This window comes from Prionailurus bengalensis, chromosome C2, assembly GCF_016509475.1.
Source record: "Prionailurus bengalensis isolate Pbe53 chromosome C2, Fcat_Pben_1.1_paternal_pri, whole genome shotgun sequence".
NCBI classification, from domain to species: domain Eukaryota; kingdom Metazoa; phylum Chordata; class Mammalia; order Carnivora; family Felidae; genus Prionailurus; species Prionailurus bengalensis.
Genome location: NC_057350.1, coordinates 95,735,835 through 95,750,908, shown reverse-complemented (window position 1 = coordinate 95,750,908; position 15,074 = coordinate 95,735,835). Strand labels below are relative to the sequence as shown.

The 15,074-nt window shown below is 38.5% G+C and overlaps 1 protein-coding gene across 11 annotated transcripts in view; it reads right to left on the bottom strand.

Moving 5' to 3' along the window:
- TNIK (TRAF2 and NCK interacting kinase) overlaps window positions 1-15,074 on the bottom strand; it is a 396,420-nt gene that overhangs the window by 32,734 nt on the left and 348,612 nt on the right. For 7 of the 11 annotated variants that reach the window (XM_043594908.1, XM_043594912.1, XM_043594909.1 and 4 more), the window contains one exon: window positions 11,284-11,468. In XM_043594908.1, coding sequence (XP_043450843.1) covers window positions 11,284-11,468 — 185 coding nt within the window. Of the gene's footprint in view, window positions 1-11,283; window positions 11,469-12,521; window positions 12,531-15,074 lie in introns of all 11 variants that reach the window. The other 4 variants (XM_043594906.1, XM_043594911.1, XM_043594917.1 and 1 more) reach the window with 1 other exon arrangement.

Below are 15,074 nucleotides of genomic sequence, written 5' to 3'. Positions count from 1 at the left end.
GAAGGGAGGCACTTTCCTTCTTTGTCACTCAGACATCCTTGGCCACTGTCAGAAGTGTAGGTACACCGATGGTGACCACCGCCAGGCTGACACTGTCCAACTGAGTTCCCTTTTACCATTAAAGTTCATGGGAGTGAAAAGATCAAAGATATTTTGGCCCCACTTATTTTTTTCACCCTGATGATGTTTGATTCCCCCCAGTTTCATCAGAAACATGTCAATATGAGTGAAATTTTCATAAGAAAGGTATTTTCTAGAGCTAATTCCATTAAGACAGTTCCTTGATTAATTTCCCATATATCTCAGCTAAAACCTTCCTCAATTTATTTATTTTCAGTATTGTTTTACTAAAATTATCATCATAGGTTCCAATTCTTCCCTATGTAAATTTTATGACAAAGATTTAATCAGCCAATCAAGATGTTTATCCCTGTCATCTTTCAAAGGCTTCTGTGGTCACTGCTTCTACCAAGTCCAATTTGTTTGTATTAGTTTTAAAGGTGTAAATTGTATTAAGAAGGTTTGGTTCATCTGCCAAGTTTTAGCCAGTAGCAAGTTTTACAGTGTAGAGTGTTAGACACTTCAGTTTTACCTCCTGCATATTTTTAGTGAGATTATCTTTTTTCTGGGTTAATTTTTATACTTAAATTTTTATGAGTCAGAACTGCTTCATCTCTGATAAACTTTTATGGTGAACAGTTCAGGCTGTTTTGAGTTTTTAAAAATATTACTTCTACTAGTAATATTCCTTATATTGAATAAAAGATAATAATCTGTATTTCTCCGTTGGCCAATTTCATCTAAAATGGTGAGCAATTTCTCTTAGTAAGGTTAAGGTTGTCTAAGGATTGGTCTGTTTTATTCTGAATCTTTTGTACATTCTGGATACCTTGTTTTAATTGACCACACCATTAATTTTTCTGTTATCAATAGCGGCTTTTGATTATGGAAAATTCCTACAAACTTCTGCATGTTCTGAATCACTTTTCTACAGAATTCTTTTTTTTTTTTTAATTTTTGAGTTTATTCATTTAAGTAATCTCTACACCCAGTGTAGGGCTTGAGCTCACAACCTTGAGATCAAGGGTTGCATACTATTGCAACTGAGCCAGCCAGATGCCCCAGAATTCTTTTTAAAAGGCATAGTGACCGCAGCAATTTCTTACTTGACACATCTCCAAAGGCAAGGGAATTAAAAGCAGAAATGAACTATTGGGACCTCATCAAGATAAAAAGCTTCTGCACTGCAAAGGAAACAATCAACAAAACTAAAAGGCAACCGATGGAATGGGAAAAGACATTTGCAAATGACATATCGGACAAAGGGCTAGTATCCAAAATCTACAGAGAACTCACCAAACTCCACACCTGAAAAACAAATAATCCAGTGAAGAAATGGTCAGAAGACATGAATAGACACTTCTCTAAAGAAGACATCCAAATGGCCAACAGGCACATGAAAAGATGCTCAATGTTGCTCCTCATCAGGGAAATAAAGTCAAAACCACACTCAGATATCACCTCACGCCAGTCAGAGTGGCTAAAATGAACAAATCAGGAGACTATAGATGCTGGAGAGGATGTGGAGAAACGGGAACCCTCTTGCACTGTCGGGGGGAATGTAAACTGGTTCAGCCTCTCTGGAAAACAGTGTGGAGGTTCCACAAAAAATTAAAAACAGATCTACCCTATGACCCAGCAATAGCACTGCTAGGAATTTACCCAAAGGATATAGGAGTGCTGAGGCATAGGGGCACTTGTACCCCGATGTTTATAGCAGCGCTTTCAACAATAGGCAAATTATGGAAAGAGCCTAAATGTCCATCCTGATGAATGGATAAAGAAATTGTGGTTTTGGCACAAAAACAGACACATAGACCAATGCAATAGAATAGAAACCCCAGAACTAGACCCACAAACGTATGGCCAACTCATCTTTGACAAAGCAGGAAAGAACATCCAATGGAAAAAAGACAGCCTCTTTAACAAATGGTGCTGGGAGAACTGGACAGCAACATGCAGAAGGTTGAAACTAGACCACTTTCTCACACCATTCACAAAAATAAACTCAAAATGGATAAAGGACCTGAATGTGAGACAGGAAACCATCAAAACCTTAGAGGAGAAAGCAGGAAAAGGCCTCTCTGACCTCAGCCGTAGCAATCTCTTACTCGACACATCCCCAAAGGCAAGGGAATTAAAAGCAAAAGTGAATTACTGGGACCTTATGAAGATAAAATCTTCTGCACAGCAAAGGAAACAACCAACAAAACTAAAAGGCAACCAACGGAATGGGAAAAGATATTTGCAAATGACATATCGGACAAAGGGCTAGTATCCAAAATCTATAAAGAGCTCACCAAACTCCACACCCGAAAAACAAATAACCCAGTGAAGACATGGGCAGAAAACATGAATAGACACTTCTCTAAAGAAGACATCCGGATGGCCAACAGGCACATGAAAAGATGTTCAGCGTCGCTCCTTATCAGGGAAATACAAATCAAAAACACACTCAGGTATCACCTCACGCCAGTCAGAGTGGCCAAAATGAACAAATCAGGAGACTATAGATGCTGGAGAGGATGTGGAGAAACGGGAACCCTCTTGCACTGTTGGTGGGAATGCAAACTGGTGCAGCCGCTCTGGAAAGCAGTGTGGAGGTTCCTCAGAAAATTAAAAATAGACCTACCCTATGACCCAGCAATAGCACTGCTAGGAATTTATCCAAGGGATACAGGAGTACTGATGCATAGGGGCACTTGTACCCCAATGTTCATAGCAGCACTCTCAACAATAGCCAAATTATGGAAAGAGCCTAAATGTCCATCAACTGATGAATGGATAAAGAAATTGTGGTTTATATACACAATGGAGTACTACGTGGCAATGAGAAAAAATGAAATATGGCCTTTTGTAGCAACGTGGATGGAACTGGAGAGTGTGATGCTAAGTGAAATAAGCTATACAGAGAAAGACAGATACCATATGGTTTCACTCTTATGTGGATCCTGAGAAACTTAACAGGAACCCATGGGGGGGGGGGGAAGGAAAAAAAAAAAAGAGTTTAGAGTGGGAGACAGCCAACGCATAAGAGACTGTTAAAAACTGAGAACAAACTGAGGGTTGATGGGGGGTGGGAGGGAGGAGAGGGTAGGTGATGGGTATTGAGGAGGGCACCTTTTGGGTGTTGTATGGAAACCAATTTGACAATAAATTTCATATATATATATATATAAAAAAAAAGAAATTGTGGTTTATATACACAATGGAATACTACTTGGCAATGAGAAAGAATAAAATATGGCCTTTTGTAGCAATGTGGATGGAACTGGAGAGTGTTATGCTAAGTGAAATAAGTCATACAGAGAAAGACAGATACCATATGTTTTCACTCTTACGCGGATCCTGAGAAACTTTCCGAAGACCATGGGGGAGGGGAAGGGGAAAAAAAAGTTACAGAGAGGGAAGGAGGGAAACCATAAGAGACTCTTAAAAACTGAGAATAAACTGAGGGCTGATGGGGGGTGGGAGGGAGGGGAAAGTGGGTGATGGGCATTGAGGAGGGCATCTATTGGGATGAGCACTGGTTATTGTATGGAAGCCAATTTGACAATAAATTTCATATTAAAAAATGATCCATAGCATAGGAGGAAATAAAAATGGATTATGGAGTAAAAAAAAAACCAAAATAATAAAAACCAAAAAACAAAACAAAACAAAAAAGGCATAGTGAGTGCCTTCCTCCACATACTACAACTCTTCAAACTGTTGCTCTCTATACTTGACTTCAAGCATCTCAAGGAAACTCAAGTCATTTCTTAGCTCTCAAGTACGATTGCTTTTCGATACTTTGAGCGTTTGGCCTCTTGTCTGTCTACTATGACTGACCCTCCAGTCCATCCTTCTCTGCTCCCCTGACCATGTCACTCTTCTGCTTTCAATTTATAAGAGTTCCCAATTAACCATAAGATAAACCTGTGGCTTACAATCCTTCCTGTATCTGGTCCTTGTGTATTTCTCTAGCCTCATGGTTTCAACGAAACCTACCTTCTATTTCTAACTCTAAGAACATATGATTTCTAGCAGTTTCCTGCACACATCATGCTACCAACACCCTTGGGCAACTTTAGTCTATCTTCTGTCCATGAATGGTTCCCTTACATTCCCTGCCTCCCTCTAAGTATTCCATCCTTTACACTGCAGTTCAGGCACTCTCAAACCCCACCTCAGCCCCACTGGGATGGTTCAGTAGGTGGCTCTCCATTCTGCTTCCACAGTATCCCCTGTTCACTTCTAACCATGCACTCAATGCACAGTCCTGCAGTTATCATATCTCAGTAATGTTGGTATCTTCAGTGCCAAGCACTGTGCCTGGCATGCAGGTGAGATCCAGTGAATGTTTTATAAGGCCACGAAGGCTTTGTTTAATAACCCCAGTAAACATTTCATTCAAGTTTATTATCCAAATATACCTCTTTTGTGAAGTGATGAACAGTCAGCTATGAGAAGAATTATTACCATGCTTAAATTGTCCTGAATACCTGATGTTGAATTTTGTCTTTTTAAAATTGACAAAATAACTTTAGCATTGGGTTCACTTTATATACAGGATGTGCCAAAAACAATTTTATTATAATTGCTATTAGAGGAAAATGAAAAAATTTGTTCAGCTATGTCACAGAACTTTATAGCATGAAGAGTGAACTTTGATGTATGCAAATTAAAAAAAATCATTTAGGAGGTTGGAGGATCTAAGGAAAGAATGTAGACTGTGAAGAGAGAGAGAGAGAGAGAGAGAGAGAGATACGGAGCATGGGCAGGGGAGGAGCAGAGAGTGAGACACAGAATCCAAAGCAGGTTCCAAGCTCCGAGCTGTCAGCACAAAGCCTGATGTGGGGCTGGAACCTACAAACTGTGAAATCATGACCTGAGCTGAAGTTGGATGCTTAACTTACTGAGCCACCCAGGTGCCCCACAAATGTATTTTAAAAACGTGAGTGGGAGATGGAAAAAGGTTGACCTAAGTAACTCTGGAAATAAATGGAGTCCCCTAAGATTAAAGGTAAAAGAAGCAGCTTGTAAGCACTGTACTCTGACTGATAAAGTTGTTTCCCATAGGTATATTGGTTAACCATTCTGATCCTGCTCTACATGTGTACTGGAAATGAACAACTAAGCAAGAATTGGCAGATTGTGACAGCCAGGTTTCCCGCTGTTGGAGTGGAAATTGACAGGTAAGGAAGGAGAAGGGGCTAGAAGGATCCATGTGGTAATGAATCAGAGTTGGAGATATCAGGATAAACTTTTATTTAATGTAGACACAGATGGATATATATAGAAATATTTATAGATATGTGTACATAATGGGTTAATATACACAATATATATTTCCTTGCTCTGTCAGTTGAGAGGGCCTAAAAGAACTGACTCACTAGTAGCAATGAGCACACCTAGTGCCCAAATCTTGGTTCTAGTATCAGTTTTTAATAAAGGGAATCAAGGCTTCGAGGAGGAACGGGTGATTCCAGGACTAGAACAGGAAATACATGAGGTAAGCCTGGAACATCTTGTAGTGTCAGAAAGTAAAGAAGTGCTTGGTGGGGGGTAGGTCAGCCACAGGCGTACAGAAGCCAATGGAAAGAGCTTCCAATGGTTGAAGGTGGAACAATTTAAGCAGCAAAATGAAATAGTGGATTACAATCCGAAATATTAAATAAATATTCATGAACCTATACTGATATAAATAAATGACCGAATAAATTAATAAATGGAGAAGAGATAAGTTCCTGCAGAATAATTTCAAATAAATTATGTAAATACTCTACCCTAAAGGAACATAACTCCCTACTCCTTAAGTGCAGGCTGTGTGCACTGGCTTCCTTCCAAAGAGTACAGGATGGAAGGGGGGGATTACATTACAGTAGAGAAACTTGACAAGCATTACCTCAGCCAGATGATCAAGGTCAGTGTCAACAGTCTTAAGTCACACTGGTAGTACATACCCTTGATATGAAGTGATAAAAGTCACATGTGACCTCTGTGATCTTTCTCCTCCAAATCCATAACCTTGTTCTAATCATGACAAGAACATCAGATAAATTCCAGTAGACGGGAATCTATGATATTCCTAATCAGTATTCCTCAAAACTGCCAACTTCATTAAAAAGAAGGTAAGTCTGAGACACTGTCACAGACAACAGAAGCCTAAGCAGATATGGTAACTAAATAACTAAATGTAACAAGATGGGATCTTGATACTGAAAAAGGACTTTAGGTAAGTAAAAACTAAGGAAATCTGAATAAACTTACTAAAATGTATCAATACTGGTTTATTAAGTGTAACATATATACATACTAATCCATAACGCTTATAATAGGGATAACCGTGTGCAGGGGGTAGGAGGAGTAACATGGGAACTTTGTACCATCTAAACTTTTTTGTGAATTTAAAACTGTTCTAAAAAAATAAAGTTATTAATAGCAAAAAAATGAAAAAAAGCAATGATTTAAAGAAAAAACACTAAGGCAAAAACAGCTAAAACATTTTATAGTTAAGGTAATCCTTTGTTCTAAAAATTATTTCCGAGGCACAGTCTGGGTGGGAACAATGAGTTGTCCAAATTCCTATAAAGACTATAACAAAACAGAACAAAACACTTCTACTGATTAGAAGGTAAACTATAGGAAACTTATAGTGATTAGGCCACAGTTTTAGAACAATAATTTTCTCTAATTGGATTTGTCAAAGTGTTCCTGCAGGTACTGATTTAATTCAATTCAATACAATACACATTTATCGAACATCTGCTATATGAAAGGCTCTTGGTTTGGCATTGGGTGGTGGCTATAAAAGTTGAGGAAGACATGGCTCCTGAAACTAAAGAGATTAGCATCCAGAAGAGCTTAAAAACGTAACATGAATCCTCAAAAACAAGGCAGGATGTAAATGGGAATGCAAACTAGAGGGAGAGAGAGGTCACTCCAAGAAAAGGCACAGCACTGGAAAAGTGCAAGGCATTTATTTGCAAGAATTGATAGGTCAGTTCTGCTGGAGCATATGTTCAGGGAATCATGAGCCGCAGGGATGAAGAGGGTCATAGGGCACTAGGATACAGCATGACCAGGGCCACGCTTCTGCAACACTAATAAGACCAGAGCTTGAAAAATGGATGGAAAGGCAGAGAGGACCACAGGCGAGGAAGGGGAGCATCACAACAGCCTGGCAGGGCAATGGGGTCAGAAGCTCGGCTTTCCAGTGAAAACAGAATGAAGAAAACACACGGCATGTGGCTTTCATTGTCCAGACTGCATTTTACAAGACTGTACACAGCTCAGGGACTATTCTAGCAGCAGGTAGTCATAACGGTTAAGACTGTGCCTCACATGTACTGTTCCGAAGCAGGTGCACGTACTTGAGGGAAGGTGCTGATACAAAAGCGTGTTTTTTCAGCTTGCTCGAGCTGATGCATATTCACTTAACATACCTTTCCTTCCCTTCTTCCTGTTCTATACAGCTCTTATTTTTTCCTGACTATAAAAATAGTACATGCTCATCATAAAACTGGGGGTCTACATAAAATAAAACCCACTCACAATTGTATAATCCAGTGATAATCACTTTTATAATTTTAGTCTATTTCCCTCCACCCATTACTTTTCTATGCATGAAGCATTGGGAAATAGTGCAGTTGGTTAGTTAGAGAAATAATCTTAATTATGTGCACTCTTACTAGGTGCGATCTTCTACTATAAATATGAAACCAGCACTGTACATAGAAAACAGTTGTTTTTTTTTAAAATTTTTTTTTCAACGTTTATTTATTTTTGGGACAGAGAGACAGAACATGAACGGGGGAGGGGCAGAGAGAGAGGGAGACACAGAATTGGAAACAGGCTCCAGGCTCTGAGCCATCAGCCCAGAGCCTGACGAGGGGCTCGAACTCATGGACCGCGAGATCGTGACCTGGCTGAAGTCGGACGCTTAACCGACTGCGCCACCCAGGCGCCCCAAACAGTTGTTGTTTTGAACACTAGGATCTACAGCTGCTTGTCTGAATGGCTGGACTCCATTTCTGAGAAGCTCTTTTGTATACATTTCATGGCAGTGAACTGTGTTGCAATCCCAGATATATATGTGTATATATATGGCTCTAAAAATATATAGCACAGAATGTAAAGGCTTATCTTAACAAGATAAATCTTAACAGAAAATAAAACTTATAAGAATGTACATAAGAAGTATTCTAACTCTGAAATACCCTATTCCAAAAGACACAATTGTTTTATAATGAAAATTTTTAATAGTGTGAAGTATACAACTATCATGCTATAGCACAACAGGCTGCTTATATTTTATATTCACGAAAATGCATATATTTACCAAACTGGAATAAACACATATAGACACACCCACACACCCACACCCTTGTCTCTGATTTTAGCTCATATACAAATAAATATTTTTAAATGTTCTTTGTGCACTTCAATCTGTCTAAAATTTACCAATTCTTCAAGAGCCATGTCAACTTTTGCCTCCATTATAAGCATTCAGTGATAGCCTATTTATTATTTCTGGATGATAGCAATAGATCCTCTGAATTGCTTTACCAGTGTCTAGCCTGTTCTCTTTACAAATCATTTTGCTGAAATGATTTCTCTCAAACATAGCACTGATCATGTCATTTCCCAACTCAAGAGGCCTTCTTACCAGTTCCTAATGGCCACATGGTGAAGCACATACTTCTTGGTCTGGTTTCACTAGTCCAGACCACCCCCCAACTCTGCCCAGCACACCCTAAATTCCTACCAGAGTCAACCTTCTGTGCCTTTACTTCAATTTCCTCCTGCCTGCGATTCCCATATTACCCCATGTTCTCTTCTGTCTTGACAACAGTTATTTGTGAACATGTCTTTCTTCTGGATTGGGCTATAAACTCTATGAAGCCAGGACTTGCAATTTCAGTTCAGTGCAACTGAATATAAATCAAAGCCACTGAAGACCACCTCTATTCCAGACATCGCGCAAGGTGTTAAGAGTAGAGAGATGAATGAGACGCAATCTTCACCCTCAGGGATCTCACAACCCAGAGAGGGAGACCATGTAATAAATAGCCTGATTCAAGCACTACCCGAAACTGCAGGGATACACTCAAGATCCAGCGGCCACACAGCGGAAGATACAGGCTCTATCTGTGCAGGCTGGGCTTCGAGTAGGTGATTTCCAAAGGGACAGGAGAGTGCCAGACAGCAGAGAGGAAGTGCATCATGGCCTATTCAAGCAATTCTAGAAAGGTGGGTATTTCTGCAGTGAGGGAAGAAATGGATGTGCCCTTAGTGGTAGCAGGTTGAACACTGTCAATAGCCTTGCAAAATATGACAGGGCTTAAAAACCAAACGTGACTGAACATCTCCTCCAAGGCTGTCTTTGGTCATTCTTCCAAATATTTATATTAATCTGAAGTTTCCATATATAATTTTGTTTCTCTCCAACTAGCCTACAAACTTTTAGAAGGCAGAATTTGCATCTGCACTTGCTGAATGTTTCAAAGCCCTCAGTATGGTATGTAACACAGAGTGGAAATTTTATCAATATTTTAAATACATAATCCACCCTCATCCTGGTTGTTGTAAGCTCAGTGTTTAAAGGGAATTCAAAACATCTGTTAGAAGAATTAACCGATGCTGAGTCAAGACAAAAACTGAAAGGACCAGCATATTTTTCAAAAATGTTTTAGAATAGTGATTTCGCCTCTAGAACAATTTTATTTGCTGTTAAAAAAGCAATTTAATGCAATTTGTTGCAAATGTCATATTTTAGCACATTTATGGTTGTCAATAACTGTGTAATCAACAGTAACCCAACAAGTACAAATTTTCAGCTGTGATAATTGGATTTGCCTCTCAGAATTGCTTGTATATAATGATTGTTAATCAATGGATGACGTTCCCTACAGACTGGCCAGCCCTGTCTCTCCAATCTCTGCTGGACAGGACAGTAACCGGTGGCCCGAAATGGCATCTTATCTACAGGGAGCGAGTGTGGTGTGATGGCCAATACTAGTAGGTGGGCTAAAGAAATGGAGGTGAATGAAGAGTGAAGTTGGAATAATCAGCGTCCCACTCTGTTAGATTTATACCAAGTCAGAGTGACAGCACCTTGTGTTTATTCGGGGGAGAAAGCAAGAAATGTATGTGAGTGTGACTGTATGAATCCGTTTGCTTAAACCGGAGAAGCAACAGGGCAAGAGGAATTCTCTCATAGGACCCTATCCAATGAGAAAAAGAAAAGTGAGCCTTTCCTTCACTTAACCAAAGAAAAGACGTAAAGGCTATAAATAATAAGGGAGATATAGGTGGGCATGCATACAGGTATAAATAGCCAAAAGAAGACTGCAAAGAAATGGACAGATGTATGTGGCAAAGTCACAGGCCACAGAGAAAAGGATCACATGAGAGAGACAGCGAAGAAGAAGAAAATCACTACAGGGATATATTTAAGTCAGACACTCAGAAGGTTCTCTGCAGGATTATTTGACCCCTGATTCTTTTGCTGGGATGCTAACCCACACTGCCACATACGTTTGTGTTCCTCATTCCTCCTCGTGTCGAGGTGATGGTGAGGAAGGAACACATGTCTATGCTGTTCAATTTTAACTCCTAAACGTCATTGCCCATAATTCCATGCTTTCAGTTCTTTTCATTTTTTATAACTTTTTAAATGTTTATTTACTTTTGAGAGAGAGAGAGAGAGAGAGAGAGAGAAGCAGAGCATGAGCAGGGTAAGGGCAGAGAGAGAGGGAGACATGGGAAGCAGACTCCAGGCTCTGAGCTGTCAGCACAGAGCCCGACGTGGGACTCAAACCCACGCACTGCGAGATCATGACCTGAGCTGAAGTCGGCCACTTAACAGACTGAGCCACCCAGGTACCCCTCCACTCTTTCAGTTCTAAGGGGGACAGGCAAGTGCCAACGGTCTGGTTGTCATCATTTTCCCTGGAGATGAAAAGAACCAAGAAAGTGTCACCAAAGAGAGAGTCAGTCCAATGAGAGTACCTAGATAAAGCATATGCAGGTACAAATGCCACTGTGTATTATTCTAAGTGACCGTGTCTGTGGAGAGAGGTACTTACAGAACTATGCTCTAATAACCACTCCAATCCCAAAAGTCAGTTGATCCTGCCAGAGACCCATAAACGATCCTATATTTAATTCCTATTTCTTGTCCTTTCATTTTGGAGACCTAGCCCTCCCCGGCCGACATCGGAAAATCAGCCCTCTTACATCAGTCTGGGTATGTCACTGACAGCCACTGTCCCGTCATGGGCCTCGCTCTCTCCATCTTCCTCCTCTTCATCACTACTTTCCGACTCCTCGCTAGAGGAGGAGTAATCAGTCACCTTCTTCAGCGGGCGGTTTGTTTCTTCAATCCGGAGTTCTCTTAATTCTTTGGCTAATGCCGTCAGATCCTACAAAAGAAAAGTTTGTTCAGCATGTAGGAATTGTAGATACAACAAAGTCACATCTCTCAGCAAGTCAGTGCTCCAGCTTAAGCAACAAGAAAAGAAAGCTCTATATAGAACGGTTACAAACATAGTTGCTGCATGGAACTCAGAAAACGATGTTTGTAGCACAGAGAAACTAGAAAAGAAAGATGAAATAAATTTAGACTTTGCTCAAAACCAATTGCTAGACTGAGACGGCTCAGTTCTGAATATACGCGTGTATATATGTGTGTGTGCGTTGTGTGTATACACATATATACAAACATTGGGTTCTCATTTTATTTTGGGAAGGTGAAGTCGGTCACCCTCAGAGTTTATGGGAAAACACAGGGGATTAGCAATTGTTCCCCAGTATTTTGGGTCTCCTGCCAAAGCCACGGTCATGGCCTCTCCCCTCTTTGATTGCTACTGTACCAAAAATCTAGCATCAGTCACAGAACAGAGCAATTCCCAAGGTTCCAGCTACTACAATGGCTCATTTGGTGGGTCATCATTCCCTGGAGAGCAGAGGCACCACATCAAATAATGGCCCACCCCAAAGCCTAGTGCCACTGAAATTTATAGCCACGGAGCTGAATTAATCAAGAGGAACAACAACAACAACAAAATCGAAAAGAAAAAAGAGAAAGGAAAAAAACAAAACAAAACAAGGAAATTCTCTTCCAGAACGATAGGTGTTTCATTTTCTTTTGTTTAAAATTACAGTCACCTGGCAGAAACCCTTAAGAGGAATACCAAAGTGCATGTGCAAACACCAAAAGAGAAGAGATCGTTTTTCAGTTTTCCATGAGTATGATGCAATCTTTAGCCTTATGGATGTGATGATGTGGTATTTAATCACCAGGCACATTGCAGGCAGTGTGCTGAATCTCTGACTACCTTTTATTTCACATGCTTTCAGAGCAATGCAGAGGGAAGCAGTTCTGCAAAAGCATGGCCGCTCTAATTTGCATGGGTTAAACTGCCCATGGCACGTAGCATGCAAACGAGGAAAAAGCAATTTGATATCAGTCTTACCATTTCTCCCTATATTAGTGACCCATGTGGGAATCAGAGCATTCAGTGAGAGACAGGGGATTAGGGAGAAAGAAACTCATTGAAAGATACTAAATCCCACAGTTTTCTTATGGCCATATTCTCTCTTTATTTCAATTCAGAAATGTATTTGTCCAATTCACCTGATGTAAGATTAGAGCAATGTAGGTGATCTAAATGATACCTGATAATCTATCCTAATTGGTCAGAAGAAAAACTGAGATAAATGTGTATCGTTAAATTATAAATATAATTTTATTTTGAGGAGATAACAAATCATCATGTTTCTTTACTGTCACCTGTATATCAGGCATTACTATGTTGGTTAAATGCTTCAGGTATTTTATTTGGTGTAGAATTTAGGAAGGTCAAGGTGCTAAGTGAAGGTCCAGGGTCATTTCTTTCTCATTTCATAATAAAGTCAAAGGAAAGCGCGACTTTTAAATTTGTTCTGAAGTCACTTGAATTGAAGCACTTGGAAAAGGGTAGTTTCTGAAAATTCAAATTGTGCATTTTCCACCCAAACATGCTTGCTGGGCTTTTACACACATGCACACACGCATGGCCTCAATCTCAGTGGATATATTTACCCCATCTGTGAAAGTGAAAATAGAATTCTATTAAAAAGACTCAAAGGTGTTTAAATATAACGTATACCATTAAAGACGAAAATTACCACAGAGACAGAATTTTATGCAAATCTACTTGTTTCTTTGGCAATGGGCCAAAACAGGAAAAGCCAATATTCAGATTTCAGCTTATACTCCTCATTTCCTCTTGACATTGCCAATGTTTACCTTTATCAATTGAGAAGAAAGTGAAGGGTAATGCAATACTTGAGCACAGTGGGAAATATAGTTTGGATATTTGTTAAAGCTATGAACAGAAAAGGTATTACAATCTTCCGAACCAGTAAAATAATAACAAAATTTATTTTCTATTTTGTCTTCTATATTTTAGGAGCATGTTAGGTCTCATCAAAGAATATAAGGCATTTAAAATGTTACTTATCATTAAAAAAAGCATTTTATTATAATTTAAAGAGAGAATATGGTTTAAAATAATTTATTTCTAATGTCAATAATTCTGAGTAAAATATAATAGTATTAGCTATGATTTATTTAAATTTATAATACGTTTTCCCCGTGGATTCATTTTCCTTATCTTTGACATTTCATGACAAGATAAAAGAGATTTTTAAAAAGTCAAAACTATTTAGAAATATTTAGCTTGTCCAAAGCCCATTGAATTAAAGAAACTCTCATTTGTAAAAATGACCTAAATTTTTCTAAACACTGTATCTAGGAAAAGTTTAAAGTTCTGACCTGCTTTACAACTTCACTTTTAATTAGAATTTTTTTTTGTTTCTTCATTATTAAAAAGTTATCTTTCTTGAAACACTGGAAGTAATTGCAAATTCCTTTTAAGTTTACTTGGTAACAGCTTGGACGGTGAGACGTATATGAGACTCCCGAGGTACCAATAATGAGTAACTCGAAGGTAATACCCCAGTCAAAGAAAATTAATCTTCCATTGCCAATAGTCTACATGCTTAGCTGCAGTTTTGTTCCTTATCCATCCACTCTGGAAAAATTTACAATAGCAAAGTTATAGAAAATAGACACAATCTAAAATTGACACCATTGGGTTCAGATCCATTTTCATACATTTTATTTTCTGACAATACCAATTTTCTCCATATAATGAGTTTTTGTGGTAATTTATTGCTTGGCTGTCTCAAGCCTGAAGCTAAAAAAAATTTCAAAGAAGAGAAAAAAAGTGCTATTTAGTATGGAAATATTTGAGAAATGCACAACTAAAAAAGAAATACGGCAAAATGGTAAGATTTTTTTGACTATGGAGTAAATGTGAAGATAGGAGACTCTTACCCAAAGGCTTGTTTGATGTAACACTTTTTAGAATTAACTGGATATATATTTTTTCATTAAAAAACCTCTTATTTAATCTGACAATTATGTAGACTTTACCTCAAAAGGTGCTCTTTTGGGTCTCTTTTTAGAAACAATGTAGTTTATTCAGACTTTAGTTCAATTTTTTGAATTATTAAAATAAAGGTTAAAAGTTTTTAGGCTGGTTTTTTTTTTTTTACATATGAAAATAATTTATGTCCTTTTTAGGAAATCTTAAGAAGTGACATTGGGGAAGTTACTTAATTCCAGCATCCTCATCTGAGAAAAAAAGCTTTTAGATCACTAGCTACTGTTCAAGTTTTGTCCTGTCTATGGGTGTGCGATGGGATTTTTCAGATTCTTACACAATAACAAAAATATAGTGCTAAAGCCAGTATTTGCTTATGTATCAATCTTCATGTCATATGTTTAACTGCTAGAGTGAACAGAATATTTTCAATGATTGTATTAAATAATCACAGACTATATTGCACAATCTTATATCCCATTAGAAAGGAATGCTAAATTAATGGACACTCCTTGAGACTGATTTTCATGAAAAATCAAACTGTTAAATTAACAATAATAAGCAACATGTTTTCCAAGAGTTTTGAAACTTCTCATT